General features: G+C 37.9%; 1 protein-coding gene across 1 annotated transcript in view; it reads left to right on the forward strand.

Annotated features, from left to right (window-relative positions):
• PLPP4 (phospholipid phosphatase 4) overlaps positions 1-12,526 on the forward strand; it is a 66,256-nt gene that overhangs the window by 26,157 nt on the left and 27,573 nt on the right. The window contains exons 4-5 of the mRNA XM_075026517.1: positions 1,976-2,039; positions 3,605-3,729. Coding sequence (XP_074882618.1) covers positions 1,976-2,039; positions 3,605-3,729 — 189 coding nt within the window. The remainder of the gene's footprint in view (positions 1-1,975; positions 2,040-3,604; positions 3,730-12,526) is intronic.

Below are 12,526 nucleotides of genomic sequence, written 5' to 3' on the forward strand. Positions count from 1 at the left end.
TATATTAATATGATTCAGTATGTTAATGTGTCTGGTGATGTGAAGCTGATGTGAGGATTTATTAACTGTGGTGGAGCTTTGCTGATTTGCTGAGATCTGGCACATAATGTTCATAATGAATGATTAGGAAGTGCCTCAAAAGGTGAATTTCTTTAGGCATCATACATAGAAGAGTTCAAAGGTTAACAGGATGTAAAAATACTTTGCCCCTCATATAGCCATTAATATAAAGAAGGTGATTCAGTGCATGTAGGGTAAGGAGTAGTTAGCTTCCAAATGTAGGTGCCCTTATTCCTTCCCCTGGAAGTGCCTACATCTCTCTAATGACTAGATTATATGACTTTTGGTGGGCAGTATGAATCTTGCCTAAAGGAAACAAATTGCATTTGCTCTCATTTTGTTCACCAGCTTACATTCAGTCATTTGATACTTGGATTGCCATTGTAAGGAATATGCAACAGTGAAAGCATGGTTCAGTCAGATATGCAATCAACAATCAAGACAAAGCTCAGTGAAAAGAGTAAACTTTACCATGTGTGTCAGAAAGCAGGTATCTCTACACCTCCCGTTCTTTAAAAAGGAAATGTAGTGCTGTAACATTGCTGGTCATGTGCATTTGACTTTGTGGAAAATTTCAGTTCACTGTGGAATTACTATAAATAACTGAGAGAAAACGATTGAGAAGAAAAAGAGAGCATGGGATTGAATGGTCACTGTGAACATAGGTGTTGAAAGTGGAAGACCTTTTGAACAATATCAGTGTGTCTAGGATTGACTTGTTCTTTTATTTTTGCTGGCAGCTATTGGTATAGTCTGAGAAAACCTTTGTTTTTGCTTTGATGGAGGACCTCTTTTTTTTTTTTTAACTTAAAGAAAAATAGATCCTATAGCACACACATTTTTATGATCTATAATATCCTTAGGCAATGGTTTTATGGAGACAGGATGTGTGCTGCTGAAGTGCAGCATCTGGGGCAGCAGTCCAATGAGAAAAGAACTTGTGTAGCTGTCATAATCAAAAGTTATATTACTATGACTATTCTGCTGGAAATCAGACATTTGCCTGATAGTTTTTCTTCTTAAGGGAAGTAAAATTCAGTGGCTCTTGTGTTGTTACAGGGAGCTACAGTGTGAACTGCAACATTAAATCAGTTTTAATCTAAAAGGAGTGTATGCACTGGGTCCAAGTGCCACTGAAGTCAATGCAGAGATCTCCACATGTAGATGAGGAGGTTCATCTGTAGATGAGGTTCTTTGGAAAGTCTAGGGACTCGGCACGCAAGTACAAATAAAAAAAATGATTCAGTCATACCTCGTATGACAGTTCCTGTTTATTACTCCAATTTTATTAAGAAAATTGGTTAATCCTGGGAGCAGATGTAAGGGGAAGATTTCAAGATTGTTAGTCAAAACACCTACATCCTTTTGAAATAAAAATAAATTTAAAAAAAATCATCCGATTCTAGTTTTAGCCAAAAGGCAACTCTTTAGCGTGAAAGTGGACTGTTTAATTGTGTCATACATATACATATTTATATACATACATAAACACACACATACACTCATGCATGTATATATATATTACGTATAGGTCTATACAGGAATTCTCCTTGACCCAAACAGCATAAGATTTTCATCTAGTAAACTGTACAACTGATAAACACAGTACATGATTCTCTAATAATTGTTTTCATCTGATGATTTATGCCTGTGCAAATGGCATGATGGGAAAACTTGCTTTGTGTAAGGAAATAAGATTTCTCAAGAGTAAAAGCAGAACAAAGTCATGTGATTATTATGATGCTCTGGGGTCTGCCCTTAGTCTGGGTAATAACAAAAACAGTAGGCTGCAAAGATCATTCAGTTTACACTCCAGTAAAGGTTTCAGTCTGTAAATCAAATGCTGTAATGCTGCAATTTATAGCTTGGTATTTAAGTTATTATTGTTCTGTTTTTTTTTCATTCTGTTTTGTAGCTGTTTCCTTGGCTCTGGCTCTGAATGGTGTCTGCACAAATACTATTAAATTAATAGTGGGAAGGTAAGTCTTGTCATGTTATAAAAGATAGCTTTAACTGTTAAGAGAAATGAAGACAGATTGACAAATACAATACACCTTAATAAAAAGATAGCTGCTGCTCCAAAGCACATTGAATTAGAACAGCCCCCTGTGAAGCTGTCCTTTCCCTGGTGCAGGTGTTGCAGTACTTCATTATGTGACATCCAGCTGTGGTACAAATCTACGCCCTTGTGTTTTGTTACTTGTTTGACCAGTTGGCGGATCCAGACAAACAAGGGGTTTGAAAGGAAAGGTGTGAGCTGAAATCAGTTCATTAAGTTGGCAATACGGAAGGAAGAGTCACAGCATGGGGCAGTTCAGATGCCAATGCCCCTGGTCTGCAAATAGAAATCAATTGAGTCTCTATATAACGCAGTGCAAGCATTTTGTGTGAAGCATATTACTGAATGTGGTATTTCCAGGTAATATCAAGGTCCATGGCAGAACAAATCTTGGAGCTAAGCAGTAAGTGGAGGCCTAGGTAGGCCATTTTTTTAGGGAAGCATAAATTTGAATGAAGGGTTCAGAAAAATACTAGCAAACAAACCTCTCTGGAAGATGATTTTTATTATTTTTTTTTAGGTATTTTTTGGATCATTATCAAAAGTTTGAATAATTTCAGCTGAAAAATATATATTTAACTTGAATTCATAACACTATTTAATAGAGTCCAATGCTGCATTTGTTGTTCACCTGTTTTGCAGCTTTGAGGAAGCAGTATTTGTGCTTGGTTTCTGATGAACCCTCTCTGCTACAGTACCGATCCCCTGACAATAATGGCACTTGGCACTTATTTTAAGAGTGCTTTTGAAATATAATTAAGAATGTCTGCACCATCTTCAGGCAGACATGAGCTCATTTTGCCTGCATTCCAAGCCAACTAGTTGCTCTGTCAGCTTGCCTCTGAATCTGTGGTCATTTGCCTTGCTTCTCTATATGGTTTATTAGCTCAGGATCAGTATGACACCAGTCAAACCTACATGCTGTCATTCAGCTCAGAGCAGGGTCAAAAGGAAACTCAGAGGTTTATTCAACACACTTAGAGAGTCAGCGTCAAGGCTGGCATTAGAATTTGGTGGTTGTTTTGGTGCCAATCTTGTAGCATAAGTTGTAGTCCTGTTCTCAGCTAGGTGTGTCGGTAAGACTTGTACAACTTTGTGGGGTTGCTACGCTGCTTTCCTCTGGCACTGGAAGTGCTGTGCAAGATTGATTGCTTTAGGCAAGAGTAACCCTGCATGTTTGTTTTCAGAGACAGCTCCCACTTGCATGCTGCACTGGAAGCTTCCCCGAGAAAGCCTGCCTGCCAAAAAAGTGACCTTAAACTGAGACACATGCTTCAGTGGTGGACTTGGCAGTGTTAGGTTTACTGTTGGACTCTTTGATCTTAAGGGTCTTTTCTAACCTACATGATTCTATGATTTCTGTTGCTGTGTTAAGGCAGGAGGGAATGAACTCTGTATATAATAAGCAGTAAATGTAATAATCACTTTGAGGTTTATTTGTTACTACAGCTTTTATATTTTTAATATCCATGGTGTTTTTTGTAGACCGCGTCCCGATTTCTTTTACCGCTGCTTTCCAGATGGAGTAATGAACTCTGAAATGCACTGCACAGGTGATCCAGATCTGGTGTCTGAAGGCAGAAAAAGCTTTCCGAGTATCCACTCTTCCTGTAAGTTCATTTAAATGCAGTGCCTCTTTTGTAAAAAGCTGTCCTACCTGTGTTTTCCAATTGCTCTTTTTTTGTTAGATCATGAACCTGATTTTTGCGGGAGGGGCCTGGTCTTCTGTGTTAGGTCACCACCCCCAGAAATTTCCTTCTGGAAATAAAATTGTGAGCCTGTGACCATTCCTTATCTTGAGAATCACCTGACTTCACTGAGAGCCATAGCAGGACTTTCAGTAGAGTGAAGCAGTGTTCAAGGTTAAAGAAAACAGTGTGGTTCTGAGGGGGTATCTGTTCCCTAATGCAGACCTCTGTATGCAACCTTTGTCTATATAGTAAATACTTATTTTGTTACATTCCATTGAAGTATTAAATGTGACAAGGCATGTTTGACCTGCATAGTTTTGAGAAGATCTAGTTAGTATCTTTTAAGTACTAGATCTATTAAACCAAAGTTCAAGTCACAAAGACAGTTCAACTGCTTTTATCATTAAGGTTTCTTCGTGGGAGGCTGTATGGTTGAAGGTGGAAGGGGTAGAAAGGAATTCAGTGAGATCAGGTTGCATAATTTGATGCTGTTCATCCTAATGAGTTGGGTACAAAGTGAGGTTCAAGAAGTCCCTATAGCACTAGAAGCTATTGTAATATGCCCGTAGAAGGATTATTCTTTCATTCCCTGTTTTCTTACTCTTTTGACAGTATCCACTGCTGGCTGTGGCTAAAGAAGGGATCCTTGTCTGTGTAGACCTTGATTCTGAGGGGTTCTTATACTTCCATGTTCAGATATCTACTGCCACTAGACTGCTTTGCTTGGGGCACAGGCAGGAGTAAATAGTAGCTCTATTCCCACCTCAAGCAGGCAGAGGAGAATAGATAGAATGTCCTTACTTTTCTGTCAGCAGGACAGCACAGAGGTAGCATCTAATGGGGGAATGGGTGTATCAATAGTATCTTATTTAGAGGAAGAGGTGGCAGGAAACAGAGGTAAATTTGGCACAGTTTGGGGTTTCTGTGGTTTCTTGTCTGCTCCTAGGACAGCACAGTCACTTGTGACTCCATTTGGCTTTGAGGTGGTCCTCAATCTAGGTCTGATGGTTCAATCAGTTACTGCTAGCCTATGCTGTACCCTGACAGACGTTTAGGTGGCTTTATGAAAACTTGTATGTCTGATTTAATTAGTTGTATTAACTCAGATGTTTACAAAGATTCCTTTCTTTGTCTTGAGGAGCTGACTTCTAGAGTGTTTTATGTCAAGTGTCTAATAAAACTTCTTTTCATCTGTAAGATAACTTGATTACTGTGAGCTTTTTGGTTTTTTTTCTCCCGTATTGTTTGTTGCCTTGTGCTGTTCTGTTTCTGAGAACTGCCAATTGAGTATCAGTAAGTCATATCTCTGGAATTTGTTCTTCTGCTCTTTTTTTAAAGTAATAACTTCAGATTGTCTAATTGTGCAGAATTATATATTGCAAACAAGTTGGGTAATGAGATGAATGAAATTCTGAGCTGATCTTGCTCCCTTTTTTTTGTTTGAGTCCCAGAAACAGATAAGGGAGTAGTAGATGTTTGTGGATATGTTACAAGCTTTATAGTCCTAAATAATAAACCAACTTAGCTGTCTCAAATTTTGTTTATAAGCCTCAATTACATTAAAGAGGCAATAGCAGAATATATCATATGCAGTTTAGTACAAATGGTATTTATTGCTATTTGTAGTCTGTCTTCAGATCTAGCTGTCACACTTAATTGCTGTCCTCTAGGTTAAGTATTTTGTCAACGTATAACAACAAAGGCTTAAAGTAAGTGCATGCATACACTGATGTACTAGAATTTACAGAGTAGCCCACAGCAAGTGTTATAGTTGGTCGCTTTCCTTTACTAAAATACAACGGTTTACTCAGAGGCTACAAAGTGTGAGTTGCAGAAGAGACCCATGTGTTTTTGGTGTTGCACAGGCTAGAAACACTGTATGTGTAGCATGCTCTGCTTAGCTCTGGCACACATACTAGTTCTCTCACCGAGACTACTTGTCGCACAACAAAGTGCTTTGTTCCTGTGCCAGTGGGGCAGCCATGGAATGCATATTAGGGTTTTAATTTTAACCAGTATTGGTTTTATAAGCACTGAGTTATGTTACTGCAGCTCACACAAAATTCAGTTGGAGCAGAATGATGGCCCAGTGTATTTAGATCAAAATTATGAGAACAGCTTTCTCCATCACTGACTAATAAAATATTAGCATGTGGCTGAGTTGGCTATATTTCCCACTACAAAGCCTTTTATTACAATGTGATAAGAATGAAAAGATATTATATGTGCAGTAATTTTTATCTGTTGGTAAGTGTATGCTAGAGTGAGGCAATTCTACAGCTGCTTGAAGTAGTTAGCTGTTTGAAGACTGATGTTATAATATCTAAGTCTCTGACAAGACTGTGTTTTGAAGCCTTAAAATCCATACATATTTTAGTCTCATGATGGAGAAGAAAACCATTTTGATTTGATAATCTTACAATGCTAACCTCTGCTCCTTCTGTGTAACAAAATTACTTAGATAACCAGGATTGTCAGTATTATTTTATCAAGAATAGTTCATAGTTTTGATAATAAATTTAGTTTCTTGCTGTTACTTTATCCCCAATAGACTGAAGAGTGAAAAGCAAAAAATATTGTGGGAAATATATTATACTATCTTCCTGGACCTATGAAGCAATGAGGATTTTGAGGATATAATAATTTGGAAATTTTGCTATAATTCTACATTTTCAGTATTTTGTTTTGTGTAATGTATGAACTATACCTCCTCTACCTCCCACTCCCTGTGAAACATTATTCTCTTATCTCAGTTTTAAAAACCTGTCCTTCCTGCCTTCTTAACACGTAGGTAATTGTGAACTTTCCTTCCATAAACTCAGTCCAAAATTTTTTCTTGGCTCCTTTCTCCCTTCCTTCAGCATAAGATTGCTACTAGGTAAAATGAAGGAGTTCTATTCTTCAGATTACTGTCATCCTTTCTCTGTTTGTTGTGGAATTCGTGAAGAAGCACCAAGAAGAGGTTTTTTGTTTCTGTTACTGTTTGTGGGTTTGGTTTGTTTTTTTTCTTTCTTTCTATTTTCATGGCTATGGAAATATAAATGGGGAGGATGAGAGTTGACATAAACTATAGTACCTCTTTTGGAATGATAGTTACAAGTAGCCCACTACAGTTTGGTATTTTCTATTTCACTTGAACACATGAAAAAAATAAATCACTAGTAAAAGCTGCCAGGCAGCTCATAAAGAGAGGTTAGAAGCTTCAGTCAAGAGCCATTTTCATCTTCAAAACAGTTTTTCTTAGGGCATTCCTTGGACAGGTTGTCAATCAAAAGCTTTGTAATACCAGGATCTAAAACCTCATCCATGCAAAATGAGGCCTTTAACAAGAAGGTCTGTGGTGCTGTGAGTGTTGTGCTATAAGAACATAGTGCAGGGATGTATAACAAGAGTGACAGTACTGACACCCCCAGATGGCCTGACCTGACCTTGCGTACTCAATAAAAATGTTGTGAACTACCTGTCTTCCACTGTGACAGTCAACTTGTGCCCTGAAGGAGAGTGTGTTCTCCTTATTAGAGCACAGATTATTTTCTTGTCTTAAATTACCATGTCTTTCATCTCCCTGTGCCAAAGAGTGCGTGTAATACAAATAAGAAAAATGTATGGAGCACAAACCGTTTTGTAAAGCCAAAAAGTGACTTGCAGATAGATGCAAACTATAGCTGCCTGAATAGCTGAGGCATTTTGTACCAAATCAGAACAGGAGGTTGACCCACATGAGGACGGTGTGGTTGTTACTACCTTCTCTGAACGAGGAGTAGAACTCTACCTGAAGTGGCTGCTGAAAACATACTTTGAGCTGGCATACCTCATTCAAGGCTGCTGTCCCCCAGCTCTGTCTTTTGCTGTCCTTTTCTGGAAAGACTGTTGAAGTTAGGTGACCTCTGTTGATAACTTTTTGTAACAGCAACTTGAGTTTAGAATCTACAAGCACAAGCTGACATTCAATGACTCCGTTGAAATTCACCCAGTAGCGCATGTTCTACTGGATCAAAGGAGTCCCTGGACCTTCTGGATTGTTTGGAGCGTATTTTGCCTCTTTTTCAGTTGAGCCAGTACATCTTGTTTGAGGGAACCAACATTTTGGGGTGGGGAGCCAAGACTCCTGCCTGGGTCCAGTAGCTCAGATGTGTTCCTGAGTCCCAGGTTTACATGTAGCTATTCTGACTAAAATGCTTCCAAAATGTAGGTCTATTTTTCCATATTTAGTATTTCCATGGTTTTATAATCCATTGCAATTTTATGCTATTTAAAGCTACTACCTGTGAAGATGCAGCTTCTCTATGTCCATACTTGAATGAAAGTATGTCCATGAAAGAATGATGTTTATTAAGATCATAAATGCAGCATTTCTTCCTCCTGCCTGTGTCCTTCCTGTGTGTCTTCTGTAGAGTCATCTTACAGAGAGCCTTCAGGCAGCTTGCCTTGGAGGTACCTCATGGCATCCTAACCTCCCAAGATTTGTGTAGTAAGCACACATACTCTTCAGGGTTTGTTCTGGATGTACTTTGCAAGCTTGTTATCCAAATAATAAGCAAGTCTCAAACATGGCCCTGAGAATAGTGGGAGTTCTGAGCCAGTTATACCATCTGACAGTGCTGACCGTAGTAAGGACTGGAGGAATTCAGCCATCTCTGTGGTGAGCTTCTAAAGAAATTTTTTATTGTGTTTGGTGAAGTGTGATGGGAACTGCCCTTTGCAGTTTTTTTTGTTTGTTTTTTTTTTTTTGCATAGACTCCCCTCTTAAACCTCCTTCCTGATGTGCAGCAGAAGTGAGAATATACTGTTTCCTCAGGTCACTCCTTGCAGTTGCTGGAAAGTAGATAATGCAACTGCTGATGGACTGATAAAAGACCCTTCACTGTTTTTTCTCTCCTTGCAGCAAGATTCAAACAGCAGCAGCAAGCAACAGATAAAAAACCAATCATGAACAACCAAATGGATACAGACAATAATTTAGTGTATTTAATGAAACAAATGGAACAAATTATGCAGAAATCAGTATAAACCTTTTATTGTCTGGAATTAATAAGTGTAATGATTGCCCAACACCCCAGCTGGTGAAAAATGTCATGTATGAGTAAAGAGTATTTAACTGAATGCAACACATGAAAACTCATTGACAAGAGGAAAAATATGGTGGATGAACACAGAACAGTTAATTGGGTAAGCCACATGCATAGCTGGTAGTTGAAAAGATCACTGAATTTGCAGGCATACATTATACTAATGGGATGGATATAAAGGCTTTTTGTTATTGATTGCTTCCTTTTTATCTCATGACTGATGTAATTTAGACATTTGTGTCAGGCTGACAAGATCTTTCCACAAACAAAATATGAACCTAGAATCCTGTAGTGTTATTTATCTGAAATCAATAACATCTAACTTAGAGTTGTTGTTGAAAAGTTATCATCATGCAGAAGCCTCTTGTTAAGTTTAATTATTGCCCAATGTGTTATTGTGCAGAGAAAATGCATGGTAAATAAATGTTTATAATACCAGGTTTAGATCCAGTTGAGCAATTCCAGGTAGACCAGATATTCAGTGATTAAAAACTTGAAAAGAAATTGGAAGGATTCTTTTCAATATCAGTTGTTTGCTACTTTAAGTAGCTTTATGCATTTGCCAGTTCAAGGGAGATTTCACAATGTGCCATTCTTTATATAGGCTACAAGCAGCAAGTACTTTATTGTCTGGTATTTATGTGGACAGAGAGGTCTGAGTTTATTTGGTGACAAAATTTGGAATTTTTATGATTACCGTGGGATCCTGAGGGAGAAAGTCAGCTTTATAGTCCCTGTTTTAGTCTTAAATTACCACTGTTATAATCAGGTAAATATCTTTGTTTAGAAACTATATCTAAATTTCTTCAGGGAACTTGTTCAGCCTACAAACCATCAGGTTTTTTTCATGCACTAGGAAGACTGATTCTATGTGTGAATAGAAGACTGTATGTCAAGTACGTGTTTAATTAAGGTGCCAGAAATATTGAGCATGTTTTCCATATGAGAGCTCACATTTCTGTAAAGGATATAGGGTTCATGAGTTGCTGCTTACATTTGTTGCAAAGGAAGAAGGGAGAAGCATACCCTGGGACCTATAAAGAGTTCTGGGAGAGGTGCACACAGTGACAATACCAGATGTAGCTGTTCTCCCTAATTCAGTCATACATTATAATTTTAAGAGATAAGTCCAGAGTTCAGCTGCATACCAGTTAAAATTCGGTTCTTTTCCTAAGCACAGGGAAATGTTTTAAAATACATGAAGTGATTAACATGGCCATTCCTTGATTATATAGGAGATTAAACCTTTACTTTCCAGGAGTGGGAGCTATAAAAAGTTAAGTTTATTTGTTGTCTGTCTCTCGTTACATAGTAAACAGTCTTCCAGATCTTTGGCAGGTGTCTATCACAAGGATACTGGGGTGGATGGAAGATGCACAGCAAGTCACTCATCACAGTTGGTTAGAACTTCCATTCACAAAGAACGATGACTTGTTTGAACCACACCAGTGCTTTATCAGCTGGTGCTGACTTTGGTTTTAAACCCCCCTGTGTTCTTACTCTATTAATTGAAGCAGCAAAAGATGCATGTTCAAATCCAGTAGTTTTACAAGTGGAACACATGAACTGCAGGAGATCTGTAGCTGATACACTATGATTATGCTGCTAGAAGAAGTGGTGGTCATGACAGAGAGGCAGAGGAGAAGAAAAGGATATGACCAGTAAGGTAGCTGTGATGTTGCCCTATCACCAGTCAGGTGGCTGTAAGTAGGGGGAGAATTAAAGGGGCAAATTCTCTTTTCGCTTTATGCTCCTGGTAACGTTACAAATATAAACTAGTTCTATCAAATGTTGCGGGTTGTTTCTTTTTTTTTTTTTTCCCCTGTTTTGAACAGTAGAGCTCAGTTAAACTCTTGAACCCTTAATATGCAAAAAATGTTCAGATTTTGCATATGAAGTTTGGGATTATTTGCTATCCTCTGTTTTTGGAAGGTTTGGTCTGGAAGCAACGTACACTGAAATCTTACAGAATTCAGTCTGGAAACAGACTTTGTCTTTCAGGTCCACACAGATTCATAGACACTGAAGATGGAAAAGACTTCTTGTATCATTTACAGTATCAGTTCATTGCTAAATACAGATGTTTCACGACAAATTAAAAAAGTTATTTTTTATATTAATTTTAAGCGTCTTACAGAGTAGGATTTTCCTGCAGCTTAAAATTAGGCTAGTTATTATATGGTTTGTGAATTCAGTCTAGGATAAATACCTCTCTCTGATCTAATCTTGAGCCACCTAATTGGACATTTCTTTTCTGAGCTTGGTGCCTCATTTCAAATTGCTCTGAATTCATCATGTCAGTATGATTCTCGTCTATTAAGCTACAGTTTAATATTACAGTTTACTATGTGTTCCAATAATTTGTTGCATAATTTTTTTTTTCTGTCATGCTAACTTCATTTTCTGTACTTATATATATCATTGGTAGCACATTTGCTTTTTTCTCACCAAGTGTGCTAATAAGGAGTTCAGGAGATAATTCTTTGGGCTACTGCACTGTGAAACTCTCCAGGTATCGAAAACATTGGAAGACAGCTGATCATGTCTGAAAGAAGTATGTGGTAGAACTAGATACAGTGAGGAGGAGGAGGGAGGGATGCATGGTGTCCTGGAATGAGCAGCAGTATGTGAGAAGTTATGTTTTCCCTTGGTTCTTGCGCTGTTCTTGGGGACTGGTGCAAGGAGAGCTGACTGCCAGCTAATACAAGGACCAAGATGATGCTTTAGGAGCTGTCAGAGTATCCCTGATACTCTCTTTTAAAGCCTGTTTCTACATTTCTTGGCAAGTGATATAGAGTGATCATCAGTGCATGTTGTAATTATACATGCTGTAAATTGCCTATGTAAAGGTAAGCTTAGATGTGGTGTTCCTGTCAGATAGTGTCACTTGTGGAATATCCTATGAAGAACAAGTGTTTGAAGACAAATAGATGCCCTGTAAAATAGAAGCTATCACAATATATACTCTAGTCTTCTGAAAATTCCATAAGGCGCTCTATAATGCAAAGCAAAGAAATGAATTTGAGGATGCATTTAAAATCTAGCAATTTTAGAAGTGGAGCAAATGAACTGAAGCAGATTTCCGTTCCTTAGGTCTGAAATCTTTGAAAGGCTGGCCTTAGTGTCCAGTAGAATTTTACTTTTTCTGATTTATTTAACAAAAGAGACTGTCAGTTACAAATAGTTTAATTCCTACTGCCAAAAAATAATTTTATGTAAGATCCTTTGAAGGATCTTTATGGAAAAAGCTACAGTTTTGCAGTGAACAGATGGAGTCTTTGACCAAGAATGAACACCTATCTATTTTACTGGATGTTGTTAGACTATTTCTATTCTGACTGGTCATTGATTTAAAGCACCATTTACCAGGACTGCAGGTGGAGGAGTCGAGCATGCTTTGTGTGTATGATGAAGGAAGACTAGTGGGCAGTTTAGGGAATGAAGAGGTGGAAACTGAGAGATACTACAAAAGACAGGAAAAACAGCTATTAAGGAAAGCATGTTTTAGAAGCACAAATTTATAGAAATCTAAGTCTTGTTCCATTGCTCTCTGAAATTAATTTCCCTAAGCTCTTAGCTGTGAAGATTTTGGCTTAAAATATGAATCCAGATCATCTTCCGAAGTTGGTGATACCAAGTTTTGGGTA

The sequence above is a fragment of the Buteo buteo genome, chromosome 4 (assembly GCF_964188355.1).
Source record: "Buteo buteo chromosome 4, bButBut1.hap1.1, whole genome shotgun sequence".
Lineage (NCBI taxonomy): Eukaryota > Metazoa > Chordata > Aves > Accipitriformes > Accipitridae > Buteo > Buteo buteo.